This window comes from Rattus norvegicus, chromosome X, assembly GCF_036323735.1.
Source record: "Rattus norvegicus strain BN/NHsdMcwi chromosome X, GRCr8, whole genome shotgun sequence".
NCBI classification, from domain to species: domain Eukaryota; kingdom Metazoa; phylum Chordata; class Mammalia; order Rodentia; family Muridae; genus Rattus; species Rattus norvegicus.
In genome coordinates this window covers 156,608,251-156,629,423 of record NC_086039.1, presented here as the reverse complement: position 1 = coordinate 156,629,423, position 21,173 = coordinate 156,608,251, and the positions used below count along the sequence as shown (strand labels likewise).

The 21,173-nt window shown below is 44.4% G+C and overlaps 1 protein-coding gene and 1 pseudogene across 1 annotated transcript; one reads left to right on the top strand and one right to left on the bottom strand.

Moving 5' to 3' along the window:
* Positions 1-5,285: 5,285 nt before the first annotated feature.
* Positions 5,286-9,284, bottom strand: LOC134484226 (uncharacterized). Its single transcript, XM_063280567.1, has 4 exons — positions 9,234-9,284; positions 8,960-9,009; positions 5,730-8,603; positions 5,286-5,370 (listed from the first exon to the last, which is right to left on the bottom strand). The coding sequence occupies exons 1-4, from the start codon at positions 9,282-9,284 to the stop codon at positions 5,295-5,297; spliced, it is 3,051 nt and encodes a 1,016-aa protein (XP_063136637.1). The 3' UTR covers positions 5,286-5,294.
* Positions 9,285-20,799: 11,515 nt separating this feature from the next.
* Positions 20,800-20,955, top strand: Tomm5-ps1 (translocase of outer mitochondrial membrane 5, pseudogene 1; annotated as a pseudogene).
* The last annotated feature ends 218 nt before the right edge of the window (positions 20,956-21,173 follow it).

Sequence of the window (21,173 nt, the reverse complement as noted above, 5' to 3'; positions counted from 1 at the left end):
TAGCCTCTTCAATATATCCTATGGGCATACACCACCACAACTGGCATGTTTTCTTTTATTATTCATTGAGTATGATTAAAATTAGTAGGTCAGGGGTTGGGGATTTAGCTCAGTGGTAGAGCGCTTGCCTACCAAGCGCAAGGCCCTGGGTTCGGTCCCCAGCTCTGAAAAAAAAAGAAAAAAATTAGTAGGTCAGAACCAGGTGCAGTAGATTACTGCTCAGTTAATCCCATCACTCCATACAGTCAAGCAGTCCAGGATGAAGCCACACCCAACCTTGATCATCTGCTTTCAATTGTAAATATGTTTCTTTCATCTTGTTGTCAATACACAAAGAGAACACAAACCCTTTCTGGAGTCACTTGAGGAATGATAATAAAGCCAGACAGCTGGAGAACAGGATTTCCTCCACCCCGGAGCCACCCTGTGGCCTTTTTCCTTAGAGCCAAAGCTCTTCCCTGCTTTGCTTTGCTTTTTATTTGTGCTAATATGAATGCAGAACTAACAGATGGACTATATTTAGTGTGATAACAGACTTTTGGCCTGTTCTTTTTTTAAATACACACATATGTATATGTATAGATGTATGTATGTATGTATGTATGATTTTTTTGAGACAGATCTCTTTGTGTAACATCCCTGGCTGTCCTGAAACTTACTTTGTAGACCATGCTGGCCTTGAACTCACAGAGTTCCTCTTGTTTCTGCCTCTAGAGTGCCAGGATTAAAGGTATGTGGCATTATACCCAGAAATTTTTTTAAAAGATTTTATTTTTATTTTCTTTTCATTTGTGTTTTTGCCTTCAGATATATCTGTGTGAGGGAATCAGATCTCCTGGAACTGGAGTTACAGATAGTTGTGAGCTGCCATGTTAGTGCTTTGGAATTGATCTATATTCTCTAGAAAAGCATCCAGTGATCTTAACCCCCTAATTTTATGTGTAGGTGTGAGTATGTACGTGTGTGTATGGGACATTAGGTGCCCAAAAGCAATGGATACACTGGATCTGGAGTTACAATGAAGATACCTGATGTGGTACTGGGAACCTAACTCAGATCCTTCGGAAGAGTACTAAGTGCTCTTAATCATTAATCCATTTCTCTAGCCTTTGATCTCTTTTATCATCATCATCATCATCAAATGAGAATTACAATACAGTGGATCTCAAGAACTTGTTCATCTAATAACTTCACCCTTTAGCTGACATTTCCCCTTTTCTCATTCCAGCACCACAAGCCCCTGTCAACCGTCATTCAGCCCCCTACTTCTGGGACTATCCAATTTTCTGTTTGTTTACTGGGAATGGACCACAGGGCCTTGCTTATGCTCTTCCACTGATCTACACCTCCCTGTCTAAAAATTCAATTTTTTAGTCTAGGATACCCCTGAATTCCTAATCCTCTTGTCTCTACCTTTCAAATTCAGGAATTACAGGCATGAGCCACCACACCCAATAAAGTTAAACTTTTTTACATTCCACACTGTTGGGGGCACAAAGGTTCTTGAGCCCACAGAGCACTAGGAAGCCAGGAATGTTAAACATACAGGGATGTTAAACATACACATATCTCAATAGTGGAGATAAAATACCTGTTTTTCTGAACAGAAATCTGAGAGTGGATTTTGTTAATCTGATAGCCTTTTTGCTATCTGTGAAGGCAGACCTGACCCACCTTTTATTATAGACCTTACCCAAATTACCCAGAATGTTTATCCCAGACTCTCCCTCCTTATCTCCCAGTTACTAAAACTCATCCTTAGGGGAGATGTCACATGTATTTCATGGCCTGCTGACTTCTGTGCTATCTCAGAGACCATATTAGATTTTAAAGGAGTTTCTAAGTGGTCACACCTTAAGCTTTATAGTGTACCTAGAACTGATTGTTGCCTGGAAACCTGGGATGGGAATGATTGTTACTTGGAAACTTTTCCCCAAATTGTACTGAGTTTTAATTATGCTAATAATGGACTGCCTGGCATTAGACTCCTCAAAACCTGATCCAAGTTGAAAAAGTCAATCCAAACTGAGGGGTTTGGTTTGGTTTGGTTTTGTTCCTTCTCCTCCTCCTCCTCCTCTTCCTCCTCTTTCTCCTCCTCCTCCCCCTCCTCCTCCTTCAGAAATCACAGCAAAACTGAGGCTGTGACAAGTTTATTGTAAGCAATCAGAGAGTTTTTATACCCTTACAGAATCAGAAAACAATTGAGGTTGCCAGGATTGATAATACAAAGGTAGTTGCTAGAATATAATGATGTATGCAAGTTATACAGGGTACACAGGTTAATGAATAAGATTAATTGTTCAGCAAAGGTTCTATAGGCTTTGATGACTTCTAGAGAACACAGAGAAACAGGGCAGCCTGGATGCTTCACTGAATGAGAGAGTGTCTTGCTTTCTTAGGAACTGAAAGGCACAGTGGCCCAGGAGCCACAGACTCTAACCGGAAAACCAATGACAATGACAAATCCCTCTCCAGGCAACTGGACAAAGCTTCCATGATACCCCACACCTCATTTCAGAAAAATGTTAACAGCCTTCTTGTCCATAATGGAATAAGATGTAACAATAAAACAGTCAGTTCATGCTTTCACTACAATTTCTTCATTGAAAAGACCTCCGGAGAGGACCTTTCCCTCAGGAGGAGACCCCCAAGCGCCCAATGACCGAGCCGAGGCCACTCGGATGCAATCAGCAAGAGGGTTTATTGGAAAACACAGGTACCTGCGGGCACACAGTCTCTTCGGAGGACTTGCGCGCCCAGCAGCTCCAGCATGGGGCTTTTATAGGGTTTGGGGAAGCAGAAGCGGGCGTACAGAAGCAGATGCATAGTTACGGGGATTGGTGGATTTAAACGAGGCATATAGACATGTTCACATATGATTGGTTATTTCACAAGATGAGGTAATAAGGTATAGCTACACACATTGGCAGGTTTGAATCATATTCGAATGAGGTTGTAACATGGTAAGAGTACGTGCGGGCTGGGACGTCCTGAATGTCGGGGGGGCTAGGGACTTATCCCTTCCTGCCAGATCCGGTACTCCTAGTCTGTTCTGTATTCCTTTCCTTTTATGGTCTGTTAGTTTTAACGGTGACTCGGCCCTAGGTATCTGGGCGTGCCTGGGCTCGTTCAAGCCTGTTGCAGCTCTGAGTTAAGACTCATGGGGTGGGTCTTTCATTTTCCCCCATTTTCTTTTAGACTTGAGTAAAATCCTTTACTCAAATCGAATTCTAAGGAATCTCTTCCTGTTGTCTTACCCTCTGGTATTGTTGGGTGACAACAAGCGTCTGAATGACTGAGAGTCTGTTCTTTATGAACTGCATCAATCTGTTTAGAATGCAGGGGCCAAAGAGGAGGATTAGGAGGAGGATGATTAAGGGTCCCATCAAGGTGGACACCAGGGTAGCAAACCAAGGGGATCGGTTAAACCACCCCTCGAACCAGCCTTGTTGGGAATCAAACAGCTTCTGTCTCTGGGCCAAGCGTTCTCGGAGCTTAGCCATGTTATCTCTCACTAATCCTGTATGGTCTGCATAGAAACAACATTCTTCTTTTAGAGCAGCACATAGCCCTCCTTCGCGAAGGAACAGCATGTCTAGCCCTCTCCTATTTTGTAAGACTACTTCAGACAAAGATGTTAAGGACTTTTCTAATGCACTCACGGATTCCTCGATAGCTTTTAGATCTGCATTCATGGCTGCTTGTAGCTGACGAAAGTGACCCGTCTTGATGAGGGCGGTGGTCCCCGTCCCTATACCTGCAGCCATTCCTCCTAAGGTGATTCCTCCCAAGAGTAGAGCTAGGGTCATGGTGATGGGTTCTCGCCTGAATCGAGTCAGCCCCTCAAAATGTGAGTATATGTACTCCGGCCCATGGTAGGTGACCTTAGGCCAAATTTCTACCAGTACACAGTAGTCTGAGGATCTGCGGAGGATTGCGGCAGAGATACAAGGTGTCAATCCAGTGTTACAGGCCCAATAGGTGCCTGTAGGAGCTGCTAGGTAGTAGCTTCCAGTGGGGATCCTCTCGGTGATAGCGCAGAGGACCTGGTGAGTGGGGGGTATGGTCCCTATACAGAGTCCCTGTCCTGAGACTTCCGGCAACGTCAGCCTATGGCTAGGGAGGGTTGTGCAGTTGGCCGGGGCCGTAGTCTGATTAGTATAATTCCCCATGACTGCCACACCCTCATAATAGGGCGGGCTAGAGACCAGGCACAGCCAGCATTCTTGGGTCTTGTCAGGTTCTGAATAATTGAGTGCCAAGTATGCCCTGGTCACTAAGTTGATTAGCCGGTCTCCCGTTCCTAGCAGCTGAGGGGCCGGTGTGGAAGGGTCCCTAGTCGGGGAGGGAGTTGTTAAGATATCCCCGGAGTTCTGAGTGGTGTTTAGCCATAGTGGGGGTCCGACCGGGGGCAGTGCCGGTGCTGGTCGGGAAGGGGGCTTTTGATCCATGAGGACTGGGTTTGGACCAATCTCTTGTGTGACCTGTTCTCTCACCAGTTGGAGGGAGAACAGGAGTCCTGGGTTAGTTTGGCCAGGGGTATACAACCGTATCCCCCACCTACGCCCCACCTTCCAATCTCTGTTTTTACCTTGATCCGTGAATTCTATTGTAATTCGAGATTCGCCTGGAGTCTCAGGGGAGAAGGCCACTAAGTCCCCCTTCTTGGTCCCCCACCATCCTCGAGTGTAAGTCTCACACCCCCACTTAGCGCAGTAGAAGGTCTCAGGACCTCCGCACTCCCGTGTCCTCTTACCTCCGGGACAAGTATACCAATCAGAGTGTCTGCAGGGTGGGTATGAGTTGTGGGGAGTCCGCTCATTATGCTCCCAGGAGTCCTTAGCCAGTTGACAAAGGTCGAAAGTCAAAGGGGGCCACCAGGTTCCTTCAGCATGCTTACCATTAGCTAGGACTTGAGACCAGCCCGTCTCTAAATTAGTTATTATCCAGGACATATTATATACCTGGTGGGGGCTAGTCCCCAGACTCGCCCCACCCCTAGTCCATAAGACAGTTAAGAGCAACAACGTGAAAATCTTAGCTTTAGGGGGTTTTGAGTGCGTTGAGCCTTCCATGTCTGGGGCGCGATGTTGTGATCTGCCGTTTCCTCAGGTCGGGCTGCCTTGGCATGAGATGCGTGGATCCAAGCCGCAATTCCGTCTACCTTCAAGGCTGTCGGGGTAGTCAGGAGAACTGTATAGGGTCCTTTCCACCGAGGCTCGAGATTCTTGGTCTGATGTCTGCGCACCCACACGGTGTCTCCGATCTGGAACGGGTGCGGCACCGTCGGTTGTTCAAGCCTGTCTTGGTAGGCCGCGGCTAGAGGTTTCCAGATGTCTCTCTGCACGATTTGTAGGGCCTGAAGATGTGCTGCCAAGGAAGGGCTATTAGCGAATTCAGCGATATTTGAATCAAAGAAATTGATAAATGGGGGTGGGGTCCCGTATACTATTTCAAAGGGAGTCAGGCCATGGGAGCCCGGTGTATTCCGGGCCCGGTATAGGACTAGGGGTAGTAGGGACACCCAATCCTTTGAGCCAGTTGCAAGCGTTAATTTAGATAAAGTCTCCTTAATTGTTCTATTCATGCGCTCTACCTGTCCTGAACTTTGGGGTAAATAAGCACAATATAACTTCCAATCAATCCCCAATAACTTGGCCACCAACTGACTTACCTGGGAGACGAAAGCGGGCCCGTTATCTGACCCCAATACTTGGGACATTCCATACCTGGGGAAGATTTCTTCGAGGAGCTTCTTGGTCACCACCTTGGCCGTTTCATGTTTCGTGGGGAAAGCCTCTACCCATCCGGAGAAGGTATCTATGAACACTAAGAGGTATTTGTGTCCGTACATACCAGGCTTGATTTCAGTGAAGTCAATTTCCCAGTGGGTACCAGGCCGATGTCCTCGGGGACGGACTCCTTGTCCAATTTTAGCTTTTCCTGGGTTTACCTGAGCACAGGCCCTGCAGCTTTCAGTCACCTCCCTCAAGGCCTGATCTCGTCCCAGGAGGTAGGTGTCAATCTCTTCTCGTCTTAAGAGGGTCTTCATCTTCTTGAGTCCCAGGTGTGTTAATTTATGTAGGTAGGAGATTAATTCAAAGGTCATCTTTGTAGGCATAACTGTTTTCCCTGTGTAGACCCACCGTTTTAGTTGTGGGCACCAAACGGCCCCCATTTTCTGTAGGAGCTTTGTGTCCTCCGTGGTGTAGAGCCAACCGGTCTGTTCCGGCTGTGGAGACGTGGGTTGATCTTGGTCTTTTAAGGACAGAACTTGGGTGCCCATGGCGGCCTCACGCGCTGAGTCATCAGCTAGCCGATTTCCCCGTGCCTCGGGGCTGTGTCCCTTCTGATGCCCTGGGCAATGTATAATGCTCAGTCTTTTTGGTAGGAACAGAGCTGCCAGGAGGGCCAGAATTTCAGTCTTGTTCTTAATGTCCTTACCCTCAGATGTGAGCAGCCCTCTTCTCCGGTAGATCTCTCCATGGATGTGTGCTGTAGCAAAGGCGTAGCGGCTGTCTGTATATACATTCAGCCTCTTACCTTCTGCCATATTGAGCGCCTGGGTTAAGGCAATGAGTTCAGCCCGCTGTGCGGAGGTACCAACAGGCAAGGCGCTTGCCCAGATCACTTTGTCCTCCGGAGTGACCGCGGCTCCAGCTTTCCGTTCCCCGTTCACCAAATAGCTGCTACCATCGGTGTACCACGTATGGTCAGCATCCTGGAGAGGTCGGTCCGATAGGTCTGGTCTGGTTCCATGTACTTCTGCAAGGATCTGCAGACAGTCGTGCTGTTCTGCCTCCTCTGGCAAAGGAAGCAGAGTGGCTGGGTTGAGAGCGACCACGGGCCCAAACTGGACCCGTTCCGCATCCAGTAGCAAGGCTTGGTAGTGGGTCATGCGGGAATTAGAGAGCCAGCGGTCAGGGGGCTGTTTTATCAAAGCCTCCACTGCATGGGGTGCCAGGATGGTGAGTGGCTGCCCCAAGGTCAACTTCCCAGCGTCTTTAGTTAGGACGGCAATGGCTGCCACCATTCTCAGGCATGGTGGCCAACCGGAGGCCACAGGGTCTAATTTCTTAGACAGGTAGGCTACCGGGCGCTTCCAGGGTCCCAGTCTTTGTGTTAGGACCCCCTTAGCATACCCTTGCTTCTCATCCACAAATAGTTCAAAGGGTTTGGTGATGTCTGGGAGACCCAAGGCAGGGGAGGACAGCAAGGCCCGTTTAATGTTATCAAATGCCTCCTGTTGTTCTGCCCCCCACTGGAAGAGCACCCCCTGTTTAGTGAGAGGGTACAAGGGGGCTGCCATCTCGGCAAACCCAGGAATCCAGAGGCGGCAGAATCCCGCCGTTCCTAGGAATTCCCGTAGCTGTCGGCCATTTCTTGGGGCTGGGATGTTGGCCACGGTCTGTTTCCTAGCCGGAGTCAGCCATCGCTGTCCGTCCCTTAGTTGATAGCCTAAATAAGTAACCTGGGTCTGGCAAATTTGAGCCTTTCTGGCGGAAGCTCGATAGCCCAATCGCCCCAAAGTCTGCAAGAGGGATTCTGTTCCCTGGTGGCATGCTGTCTCAGAAGTGGCCCCTAGAAGAAGGTCATCAACAAACTGAAGAAGTATAAGAGTGGGATGCTGGACTCGAAAGTCAGCCAAGTCCCGGTGTAAGGCCTCATCAAAGAGCGTTGGGCTGTTTTTGAAACCCTGTGGTAACCTTGTCCAAGTCAACTGTCCCGAAAGCCCCATTTCAGAGTCTTTCCACTCAAAAGCAAATAAGGGCTGGCTTTCTGGGCTCAGCCGGAGGCAGAAGAAAGCATCCTTCAGATCTAAGACCGTATACCAAGTATGGGTGGGAGGCAGGGTGCTGAGTAGGTTATAAGGGTTTGGGACAGTTGGATGAATATCTTCTACTCTTTTGTTGACCTCTCTCAAATCTTGTACCGGCCTATAGTCTCCAGTGCCGGGCTTCTTAACAGGTAGCAGAGGCGTATTCCAGGGTGACCGGCAAGGGACTAGGATGCCTTGGTCTAAGAGCCTCCTGATATGTGGCTTTATGCCCTGATAAGCTTCCCATGACATGGGGTACTGTTTAATGGAGACAGGAGTCGCGGTGGCCTTTAACTGGATAATTAGGGGAGGCTGTTGGAGCGCCAACCCCATCCCGCCAGTCTCCGCCCAGGCCAGTGGGAATTTCGTGACCCAAGAGTCTATTTCTAGAGATTTTGGCTTGTCCTGTTCTGGTTCATATAATCTATATTCATCTTCTAACTGAAGGGTTAAAATCTGAAGAGGAATACCGCGGGGCCCGGTTACTCGGGTCCCTCCTTCTTCAAAATGGATCTGAGCTTTTAATTTGGTAAGCAAGTCACGGCCCAGCAGAGGGTATGGGCAGTCCGGAACATATAAGAAGGAATGGGTCACCTTACCAGTAGCCAGCTGAACCCGTCGATCTGTAGTCCAACGGTATCTCTTGCTGCCAGTGGCTCCTTGTACCCAGGCCGTCCGGTCGCTGAGTTGTCCAGGGGCCTGGGTGAGGACTGAGTGCTGGGCTCCTGTGTCCACCAGAAAGGTGACTGGCTGCCCCCCAACTTCAAGAGTTATCCTGGGCTCAGGGGGGGGGGCTCCTGGCCCTGACCTCCCTAATCTTTATCTAGGGCCAAGAGGGAGGTCTGTGGGCGGGGTCTTCGGAGCCCGCTGGGTTTCTTAGGGCAATCTCTGGCCCAGTGTCCTCTTTCTTTGCAATACGCACATTGATCCTTATCTAGCTTTGGCCCCTTTCGAACTCCCACCCTCTCTCCCCTTTTCTCTTGACCCTGAACTACGGCGGCCAAGATTCGACTCAACTCTCTGCTTCTTTTTCGGTCTCTCTCATCCTTTTCTCTACGTACTCTATCTTCCTTTTCTTCTTGTGTCTCTCTCTTGTTATAAATTCTTTCTGCCTCCTTAAGTAAATCCTGCAGTGTATACCCTTGTAAATTTTCTAGTCTCTGTAGCTTGGCCCTGATATCTGGTGCTGCCTGCCAGATGAAGGACATGGAGACATTTGTCATTTGTCCTGGATCATCTGGATCATAAGGGGTATACATGCGATAAGCTTCCTTAAGTCTCTCTAGGAAGGCTGAGGGAGTCTCTGCAGCCTCTTGTACCACTTGTTTCACCTGAGCCAAATTGGTGGGGCGTCGTGCCGCCCCTCGGAGACCCGCTAGGAGCAACTGGCGATAAAGGCGTAGGTGTCTCCTACCTTCAGCCGTGGTGAAATCCCAATCAGGTCTCGTAAGTGGGAATGCGTCATCGATCTCTTCCGGGAGCAAGGTGGGGCGTCCATTGTCCCCCAAAACATGTTTCCTGGCCTCTAAGAGCACTCTCTGCTTCTCCTCAGAGGTCAGGAGGGCCTGTAAAAGTTGCTGTATATCATCCCAAGTGGGCTGATGGGTAAGCAAGACAGATTCTATCAGGTTGGTGAGAGCCACCGGATCCTTAGAAAAGGGGGGGTTGTGTTGTTTCCAGTTATATATGTCGGCCGCTGAGAACGGCCAGTATTGCATCTGGCCGCCAGCCCCTTGTCTAAGCGGAAAGGCCTGGGAGGTGGAGTCTGGCGCCACCTCGCGTCGTCCCCGAAGTCTTCCAGCCACAGGGGAAGGGGCCGCCTCGAGTCGAGGTCTAGCAGGCGGCTCCACTTCCTCTTCTCTTGGCGGGGCTGTAGGTACAGGGTACGGAGGAGGTTCTTCCAACAGGAGATCTATAAGGGGGGAATTTGGGTCCTCTGGGAGGACAGGTTTCGGGGGAGGGACTTTGGGAGACTCTTCCTTAGTTAGAGCAGGATAGAGAGAGGAAGAAGCAACCAAAGGGTCAGGTGGGCTCGGGGAAACAGGTTTAGGGGAAACAGGAAGTCAATTCGGGTTCACAAAGGGTTCTGCCCAAGGAGGAGGGCTAAATGCCAAGCTCTCCCAGGTGACAATGTAGGCCACCTGGTCAGGGTGTCCGTACGGCTTCTGGCGGAAAATCAGGTCCTTAACCTGCAAAATAACGGTCTTGTTAAAAGTGCCGTTCACCGGCCATCCCACATCGTAAGTGGGCCACTCGGACGTGCAGAGGGTCTGCCATTTTCCTTTCTTGATCTCGACCGACTGATCACGTGCTCGGTCTCGGACGTCCTTCCAATGGTCTAGAGTGAGACTCAAGGGGGTTGTTAGCGATTGTCCCATGGTAGCTTCAAAGAAAATTAGGGCACAAATTAGACAGACAAATCCAACGATCAGACAAATAACAGACAGACGCGCCGCGCGGCTTCGACGTAAAACCCAAAACAAAGAGTCAGATGGAGGTGCCCAGGGTCCTGGACCCTCTCCCCCAACCAAAACCACGTATCCCTCCGATACGGGCTGAGCCCCAAAGAACCGGGCTCCAGACACCCTTGGAACGTCTTCCAGGGCTGCGGGGGGAGAAGTCCGAGCTCGTCAGCTCCTTCTCTGACCCGCCCAAACGGAGGCGCTGAGGGTCCTGAACCCTGAGACACCGAAGGCCCTGGGCCTTCTCCTCCGACCAAAACCCAGATCTGAGTCCAAAACTGAGAGGAACTGAACACGCGCACAGGACAAGACAAGACAAGACAGGGCAAGACACGACAGATGCCGGCCGGCTTACCTCCCGGTGGGTGGTCGGTGATCTCTGGGCGGAGGATCTCCAGATCCCGGACGAGCCCCCAAAATGAAAAGACCTCCGGAGAGGACCTTTCCCTCAGGAGGAGACCCCCAAGTGCCCAATGACCGAGCCGAGGCCACTCGGATGCAATCAGCAAGAGGGTTTATTGGAAAACACAGGTACCTGCGGGCACACAGTCTCTTCGGAGGACTTGCGCGCCCAGCAGCTCCAGCATGGGGCTTTTATAGGGTTTGGGGAAGCAGAAGCGGGCGTACAGAAGCAGATGCATAGTTACGGGGATTGGTGGATTTAAACGAGGCATATAGACATGTTCACATATGATTGGTTATTTCACAAGATGAGGTAATAAGGTATAGCTACACACATTGGCAGGTTTGAATCATATTCGAATGAGGTTGTAACATGGTAAGAGTACGTGCGGGCTGGGACGTCCTGAATGTCATGGGGGCTAGGGACTTATCCCTTCCTGCCAGATCCGGTACTCCTAGTCTGTTCTGTATTCCTTTCCTTTTATGGTCTGTTAGTTTTAACCGTGACTCGGCCCTAGGTATCTGGGCGTGCCTGGGCTTGTTCAAGCCTGTTGCAACTCTGAGTTAAGACTCATGGGGTGGGTCTTTCATTCATTATAGGTGCAGAATGCACCACACACAAACTTGTCATAGAAAAGAATAGTGTTTCATTTCCTCACCCACCATGTAAATACATATGTCCAATGAGGTAATGACTCATCCACAGAATGAAAATCTCCTTATATCATATATTTATATGATAAATATCCTACAATGGGAATAGCTAATCTTGACATAAAAAAGAGAATATATTCATTCATGACAAAATTTTAACATATAAAAGGTTCTATCACAAAATGAAAAACATGGAAGCAATATCTTCTATGCACAAAGGGACTGATATACAAGTGAGTGGCAAAGACTGTGCAGAATACACAAAACGTGCACATATTTTCAAGCTACATTTTATTCCAATTATGGTGCAGGGTGAGTAGACATGGGCTCCGATCCTTATCCTAGAGTCTATCTGTAATTTATACCCATCATCAAAGTAAAAATCTATTTTCTCTAATGGAGTGTTACTGGATATATAGAGACAACATGTCCAAGTGTAGTTATCAACACAAAATAAAGTTCAGGCTTTTTAGTATATGTGTTGTGGAGGGGACTTTGTGTTTGACATCTTTGTCTTATTTGTTTGTTTAGATATTTGTTTTGTGGTATTTTTTAAAGACAGAAAAAAGTGAAAACATAAATTTGAGTGGGTCCGGTAGAAGGGAGGAACTGGGATGAGTTGAGGGAAGGGAAAAACATGATCAAAATATCTCATGTGAATTTTTGAAAACCAATACTGTTGTAAAGGTTAATAAAATAATGATACTCAAGAAGAAACATTTTTAAAGATTAAAAATTGTAAAACAAGAATAGGGAGCTAGGGTTGGGAATTTAGCTCAGTGGTAGAGCGCTTGCTTAGCAAGCGCAAGGCCCTGAGTTCGGTCCCCAGCTCCGAAAAAAAGAAAAAAGAAGAAAAAGAAAAAAAAAAGAATAGAGAGCTAATGACCACTGAAAAAGAACTAGTTTTTTTGTATGGATAAGCTCCCTAACATTTCATTTCCTTCTTCAAGCTATAGCTCAGTGGTTTCCCATGACCTCCCAATCTGTACCTTCTTCTCATTTATGTCTTCTCAGTCATGTCCATTACTACTCTATTCACAACATCTAGGAAATGGTAACAACCTTAATGTCCTTCAAATGATGACTGGATAATGGAAATGTAGCACATAGACATATAAGTGTCTTAGGTAGGGTTTCCACTGCTGTGAAGAGACACCATGACCAAGGCAACTCTTACAAGGACAACATTTTCTTAAAAAAGATTTATTTACTTTATGTATATGAGTCCTTTATCTGCATTCTGTATACCTGTATGCCAAAAAAGGACATCAGATATGGTTGCAGGGAATTGAACTCAGGACCTTTGGAAGAATGGTTAGTGCTCTTAACTGCTGATCCATCTCTCCAACCCAAGGTCAACATTGAATTGGGGGTGGCTTGCAGGTTCAGAGGTTCAGTCCATTATCATCAAGGGGAACATGGCAGCATCCAGGCAGGCATGGTGCAGGAGGAGCTGAGAGTTCTACATCTTCATCTTTAGGCTGCTAGTGGAAGACTGGCTTCTAGGCAACCAGGATGAGGGTCTTATTTCCCACACCCACAGTGACACACCTACTCCAATAAGGCCACACCTCACACAAGTGCACACTGCTATGTGGAACTTTTTCTCTGGTTCTTAAAAGTTGACTGTACCTATCCTTAGTATTATAGTTGCAACAAGACAAGTCCCCCTGTTTCCACTGCTTGAGGGTGGTTTTCAGCTTTTTCTTCAAACAGAAGAGATTCTTCTGGCGACAGTGAAGAACATCATCACCTAACAACCAGAACCTTACTCTGGAAGTCCCAGAAGTGGTTCAGTTCAGTGAAGCAGAGGTGGTAGATGTTAGCAATTCTAAATAAATGTCTTTAATAAATATGAACTTTAACATCTACCACCTCTGAACAAAGTTTTCATTCTCACCTCTTGGAGGATCACTACCTGCACTGACACTGGCAGGGTCCCCTTCACTACACATGGATGAAAGCATGTTTGCCTTTCTGTGTCTGGATTATTTCACTTCCTGTCCTCTGCGTTCCTCCACATTGAAGCATAGGATAGGAATTTGCTTCAACATCTTATTACACTACACCTACTGTGTTTCCATTTCTTCTCTTGTTTGTTTGTTTGTTTATTTTAGACAGGGTCTCACCATGTAGTCCATGCTGGCCTTGAGCTCATAAAGATTCACATGCCTCTGCTTTCCAAGTGCCAGAACTAAAGGTTTGTCTTTCTTTCCTTCTTTCTTTCTTTCTTTCTTTCTTTCTTTCTTTCTTTCTTCCTTCCTTCATTCCTTCCTTTCTTCCTTAACATTTAAAGATTTATTTATTTATTCTATATAAGTACGTAAATATATAAGTACTCTCTTCAGACACACCAGAAGGGGGCATCAGATCCCATTACAGATGGTTGTGAGCCACCATGTGGTTGCTGGGATTTGAACTCAGGACCTCTGGAAGAGCAGTCAGTGCTCTTAACCTCTGAACCATCTCTCCAGCCCAAAGGTTTCCCCTTTTATTTATTTTATTCATCATAAAATTTTATTTTACTGAATAAATTTTTTTTGTGATTGCTAAGCATTATTTTTAAAAATTCAAATATAATTAGATACACCATTACCCTCATTTCCTTTATTCCCTCTAGCCTCTCCCACATGCCTCCCCCTCCCCCGTTCCTCTTAAATCCATAACCTCAGGGACTGGGAAGATGGCTCAGTGGTTAAGAGCACTGGCTACTTCCAGAGGCCCTAGCACCCACATGGCAGTTCATAGCTGTCTGTAACTCCAATTCCAGGGATCTGGTATACTCACACATGCCTCATACATGTAGACAAAACACCAACGCACATGAAAAATTTTCATGACCTCTTTTTCTTTAATACAATATATATATGTATATATATGCACACACACACACACACACACACACACACACACACACACATATATATATATTCAGTTCATTTAGTGTTTTTTATATGTATATGATTTCAGAATTGACCACTTAAAGGTAGAAATGAATAACCAGTTAAGGGACTCATCCTTTGGAAAAGTTTTTTTTTTAAATTATTATTTTTCTCTCTGTGTGATGTATGTGGGAACACAGATAGACCACAGTGCCTGTGTAGAGGTCAGAGGACTTGTTTTGTAGCCCATCCTGGAGAATGTTCTTTTTGTGTAGGATCTTACTCTGTAGCACAATACAGGCTTACCTCATACTCACAGCAATCCTCTGCCTCGGGTTCTAGAGTGCCACGATTACAGGCCTGGCTTAAGAATGTGTATTCTGAGCCCTGCTTGGGAGTCATTATGGGCAGCAAGATGGCACCTGACAGCAGGGTCATGTAGCTCTGTAATGTCATTTTAAAGGAAGTATTTCTTCAGCCAACAAGATACTGCAGAAATACTAAAATCTTACCTCAGAAATACAGAAGGAAATCTATAATCTCAAGAAGAAATGCAACTTATCCAGTGTGGAAGTGCAGAATATTCATATTGTGTCTTAGATTTGTCATCAAACAAAAGTATTATCTTTACAATAAAGGATGTTCAAAATGATAAACAAAGAATTGTATATTTAAATACCTTAATAAATATTCTGCAAAAAGAATGAAGTGGCTCGGTTGTAGTGGCACATGCCTTTAGTCACAGCACTAGCAGTCAGAAGCAGGAGGATCTCTGAGTTTGAGGCTAGCCTGGACTAAAGAGTGAGTTCCAGGACAGCCAGACCTGTTACATGGAGAAACCCTCTCTTGAAAAAAACAAAAACAAAGAATGAAGTATAGAAACTCTTGATGGACCAGGTCATGGTGGCACTCACCTGTAATCCCAGCACTGGAAAAACAGAGGCAGGTGAATCTCTGTGAGTTCAAGGCCAGTCTGGTCTACAAAGTGAGTTCCAGTGTAGCCAGGGCTACACAGAGAAACCCTGTCTCAAAAAAACAAGAAGAAGGGGTTGGAGATTTAGCTCAGTGGTAGAGCGCATGCCTAGCAATCACAAGGCCCTGGGTTCGGTCCCCAGCTCCAAAAAACAAACAAACAAACAAAAACAAAAAACAAGAAGAAGAAAGAAAAGAAACTCTAAATGATCGGCCACTTGTATCTCCTACTTTATATATCTTGGTCAGCTTCTCCACAAGTTGAACTGAATTTAATGTTCAGCACTCATGGCATACGGAAATGCAGCCCTAGATTGTCTGCTATGGCTAAATGCCAAAAGGCCAGGCCATGACCAGGCACAGCACATTTGAGTTAAAACACAGCAGACAGAGGATACAGAGACAGGCAGATCTTTGTGAATTCTAGACCAGCCTGGTCTGCACAATAAAGTCAGGGTGGGACCCTTTGCTGATAGATACTGCCACTTACAAATGACAGCCTAAAATTCAAAATGACACATTTTAAAAGATACTATGTAAATTTTTGCCTAATAAGTAGAAATACCTTTAATAGTTAAAAATATAAATGCACATCAATGTTGAACTTACATAAAGAGAAAGGCGAATATAGGTATATTAATCCACAGATATTAATCTCCAAAGAATAAAGAAATGGGAAATGATATAAATGTTTTCAAGGGTACATGGATAATAAATAAATCCAGGCCTTTGATGTCAATACTTGAGAGACAAAGAGAAAGGTTCCTTGTGAGTTAAAGGACAGCCTAATCTACAGAGTAAATCCAGGTTAGCCTGGGCTACAGAAACCATATCTCAATAAATAATAATAATAGTTGTTTTTAAATTGTTTTAAATTATCAAAATGAAGATGGCTATAAGTGCGATGGTTATGGTGATATAGTACATCCTTTTTGAGAGAGGTCAAATTAGAGCACACTTAAATAGTAAAGGGGCTGCTGGATTGAATCAGTCTATACTTTAAAAAAAAAGATTATCTTATATATCAAAGTACACTGTAGCTGTCTTCAGACACACCAGAAGAGGGCATCAGACCTCATTACAGATGGTCATGAGCCACCATGAGGTTGCTGGGAATTGAACTCAGGACCTCTGGAAGAGCAGTCAGTGCTCTTAACCTCTGAACCATCTCTCCAGCCCTCTCCCAGTCTCTACTTTTAATGACTTCAAACTGCTCAACCAAAGGCATACTATGTTAGGAGAGAGGCTCTAGGTTTGTGTTAATAGGTAAGAAGAAAAGACTTTGGATTTCTTCCAAAATATAAAAATCAGATTTGATACAGGAAGACCCTCTGAAGATCTTGGCTACAGACAGGAAAAAAGAAACCAAGAAGACCAAACAGAACAGGTAACATGATTTGCTGATCCCTCTACATTGGAACAGCTCTGAGACTGGCTGTGACATGAAAATGTCTCTAGTCAGAACTTCAGCTATACATAGCAAATGGATCCTTTTCTTTTCTTTTTTTTCGGAGCTGGGGACCGAACCCAGGGCCTTGTGCTTGCTAGGCAAGTGCTCTACCACTGAGCTAAATCCCCAACCCCAGCAAATGGATCTTGATGGCTACAAAGTCCTCAGATTTCATCAAACCATCCTTTCATATGGCATGGAGATTTATATTGTAGTCTGATTATATGGTCAAAGAGCAGAAAACCATCCTTAATTTATTTGTGCACCCTGCATATGCCATACAAATGTATTCATAGAACTATGTTGGAGAAATTATTTAATCCTGACCTGGTATTTCTACCCCACCTTGGACTCTTAGTTCCTGGAAAAAGACACACACAGCCTTTATATTTACAATAAGCCTTAAACAGTGCAAGAGTTGGGCAGATATCTACCCTTTATGTTATTAAAATCTACTTTCTTATCAATAACTCCAAATTATCACTATGTTTTATCTGGACTGCTCATGACTTCAATTAATCAGCCCTCAAGTTTCACATAACCCATGGCCATGGTCCTTCTGCACCTTCTTCTCTGTTGTTCTCCTCTGACCCCAAGCCTGTGAAACCTAAACCCCATCTCTTTCTGCCCAGTTATTAGCTGTTGGTATCTTTATTTACAAATCAGAAATAATTTGGGGGCAGAGTCACTTAAAGAGTCTACATGCTGATTCCTCTCATCTCTCAGGCAACTAGTCTTGGGGCCTAATATTATTAGCATTAGAATATAAGCAGCATCAGGTGAACTCACTACAGAACTATGTATTGGTTCTCAGGTTTGTAGATTGCAGAATGAAAAACTAGAAAGATAGCCCTGACAGGATTCACCCTCAGGGATGCTGAAATGCTGAGACCTGCTGTTCCAGCTCCCTGATTGATCCTGCCTCTAACTGAAGAACAGCTTCAGAAAGGAGTGCCAATCCCAGATTAGTAGGAAGCAATCTAGAAATGCAAATTAAAGTCACAGTGAATTACCTTTGTGTGAGCAGTGATTGGCAGAAATTTGAAAATCCAACAGTGGCAGTTATTGTTATAGATGTAGAACAAAGGAACTCCCCTAGCTGGTGCAGATGAACTGGGACAAGCCCTTTGGAAAACAATAGGTATTTTCTGTTGTGATAATTGAATTTATAGCCTGAAGAGCTCATTTCTAGGCTCTCTCTGGAGGACTTAATGACACTAAAGTACACCTGTAAAGCCACTCACTTTGTTTCTGACCGGCAAAAGCCTAAAGCAATCTAAATAAATACCCATTTAGTAGAATAGAAAAAAAATCTGTAAGAGTCACATACTGAAATAACACATAACAGAAATTGAACAAGCTGAATCTGTACACATTAGCTTGGATGCCTGTCACAAATGTAACATGGAGCAAAAAAGGTGAGTTTCTTTTTTTGTTTTTTTAAAGGTGAGTTTCAAATGAAAGATACACGCTTCAATTTACACAAAGTTTAAAACTTACTGCATTAGGGACCAATACTATGGAGGGCTCAGTGGTAGAGTGCTTAGCAAGCATGTGTCCTGAACATTACAAAATAATGACAATAATTCTCCATTACTTGAACCACACAACAGACCAGTGAGCCTCATAGACAGAACCTTCCAGCTAGTGGGAACAAAAACACATTCTTTTACATTTTAAAAAAGTATATATGTGTATGAGTGTTTTGTTTACAGGTATATCTTGTTTACCATGTGCATGAAGTGCCCACAGAGGCCAGAAGATGTCAGATCCCCTGGAATTAGAGTTACAGATGTTGGTAAGCCTCCATGTACATAATGGGAATCAAACTCAAGCACTCCAGAACAGTAGTCTATGTTCTTATCCACTGACCTATATCTACAGTTCCAGAATACACATTTTTAAAACATTTAAAAATGTAGACTTTAATAAGTGTTAATATGTGTACACGGAGTTGGGTGTGGTGGTACATGCCTTTAATCCCAGCACTAGGGACACAAAGGCAGGTGGATCTCTGTGAGGCTAGCCTGCTATACAAAGTGAGTTTTAAGACAGCCAAGACTACATAGAGAAACCCTGTCTCACAAAACAAACAAATGTTGAAGTTAGGTCCCAGTTCTTCCTCCCAGCCCCATGTTCCCAGAAATAAGACTCAGACTCAAAATACATTTACAAATACCTTGACCATAAAGCTAGACTCTTCTCTGACTAGATTATAACTAAAGACAGTCCATTTAATTTAACTTACATTCTGTCATGTGTCTGGTTACCTGTGCTCAGGTATCATGTGCCTGTCTTGCTACATCTTGCTGGAGATTGGTGCTAATGCTTTGAATCTGCCTGTCCAGACTCTGAAGGTCCTTGTCCCCAACTGGTTTTTTATTTATCAATAAAGATGCCAATGGCCAATGGCTGGGTACAGGGCGGGGTGGAGCACTTAGAGTTGTGTGGGTAGGACACAGAAAATCTCCAGGACTGGGAAAGAGGAAGGGGACATAGTAGTAGCAAGAGATAAAGCCAACCAGTCATGTGAGTTTCTGGGTAAGTGGACACTGGCCACTTCCCCGATTGGTCCTGGGGTAATAGGGGAAGGTTTAGGAGTGCTCAGCCTTTGAATTAGCCAAGGCATTTTAAAATTTTAAAATTTTAACTTGTGTGTGTGTGTGTGTGTGTTTTCTATTTGCTGATCCTTGGGTGATGCAGTCAAAAACTCACCGCAACACATCTTCCCTAGAGAATTTTCTGCCTAGCTGTATCTCAGAATCCTTTCTCTCTTCTAGATATACCACCTCTATTTCCTGACTAAGCCATAGGTTATAGGCTTTTAAATTGACAGATGATGCAGCCATACAATATACAAGATATTCTCTCTACAATTCCTCTTTTTGTCTAATAAAAGGCTCTTTTTCAAATATAAATTAAATACAGTTATAATAATTTATAAGACAATCATGAAAACTCTAAGGTATGATATACATTTATATTGTCCAGGCCATAATATTTGGTAACTTTAGAAAATATTATATTATGTATCCTATTTTTTTGTGTTTATGTTTAAAGTTTTATACTTAACTCAATTTCTATCTATACTTGTACTACCATCCTAAAAACATCTTCTTAGACCCAAACATCTTCCTAAATGCTAAATAACATAAGTTTAATCCTGAGATTATAACTATCTAATTTCTAATCCCATCAGAGTCTTGAGGAGGAATAAATATTATTTCATATTTGAGTATGTAGGAAGTACAGGAACATAGCTTCCAAAAATTATAGAAATGACAGAGGCAGCTGATATCCTGGATAGTCCCCAATATTCTCTATGATGCTAGAACATCTATCTTCAGCCTTCTGACCTAGATTATCTGACAGACATTTATGAAGCAGGAATTATTAAGGATTTGTTTACCCTATCTTAGCAGAGCTTGGCAATTGACTATCCAGTATCCATTTATTCTTTTTGGACAGCATTTTGTCTGCAGCAAATTTATGGCATTTTCTTTCTCCAGTGACCAGCTTGCTGTAGTTGAAGCAATTCCATATGTAGGTTTTTGATGTTCATCATCTTCCAAGTTGAATGGGGTACTGCTAGAAGTTGATGTGTGTCAATGTCAAAAAAGATCTTAAATTAATAAAATAATGTTTAAATATCATATTCTGTAAGTCTTTGAAATTTTTGAAGACCATCTATCTATTCATAGCATATCTGAACAAGTAACAGGGTATATATTTATGTGACAATCTAAACTAGTATCTAACATGAATTTGATAACTGGCCATTAACTTGCAGTATTTAATTATCTTTAACAGTTTGTAATAGCAGCTATTAAAATGACTGAGACTAAACCTTGCATATTTAAATGAGTTGCATATGTTTCGAAACATATATATTATGTTGCAGCAAAATTAATTTTATATTTTGTGTCAATAAACAAAGGTTTATACTAATGAAAACCTTAAACCTGTATCAATATATAAAATTCTGTGCCAATGTAACAAAATAAAACCTCAACTTTCCATTAAAATACACAGATCTCTACCAATGTATAATTATGGCTATAAAATGTTTTTTGGGGAGCCTGGTTGAGTTCCAGGTGCAAGGCGGCCACTGGAGGAGAGCAGGCTGCCGCTCTCGCAAGCTTTGGAGGCAGAGCCTCAATGTTCCAGATCGAAGGTTTCCCGCCAAAGTTGGACCCGGAGGAGATGAAGCAGAAGATGCGTGAGGATGTGGTCTCCTCCATTCAGAACTTCCTCATCTACGTGGCCCTGCTGTGAGTCACTCCATATATTTTATAGAAGCTGGATAGCATATGAGACTTGGGAGTCCCATGGATGCATGGCATGAAGAACCACCTGGTGACAGCTTTCCTCCTGTTTGCAGATGAAATGGCCCAGAAACGTGTAAGACTGATTAAACGGACATTAAAAAAAAAAAAGAAAAGAAAAGAAAAAAAAAAGAAAAAACCTACTTGTTAAGAACAAGTTGGGCTTTGAGAACTGACCTCCATAGCTGAAATATAAAACTATTTGGG

What these genes read in the sequence shown, in the direction of transcription:
- LOC134484226 (XM_063280567.1), bottom strand. Translation starts at nt 9,284, where the DNA reads ATGACGCATTCCCACTTACGAGACCTGATTGGGATTTCACCACGGCTG. An exon ending in GGATTTCACCACGGCTGAAG is followed by an intron (nt 9,010 to 9,233) that starts GTAGGAGACACC and finishes TTCATCTGGCAG; the next exon opens with GCAGCACCAGATATCAGGGC. An exon ending in CTCGAAGAAATCTTCCCCAG is followed by an intron (nt 5,371 to 5,729) that starts GTATGGAATGTC and finishes CTTCCTTGGCAG; the next exon opens with CACATCTTCAGGCCCTACAA.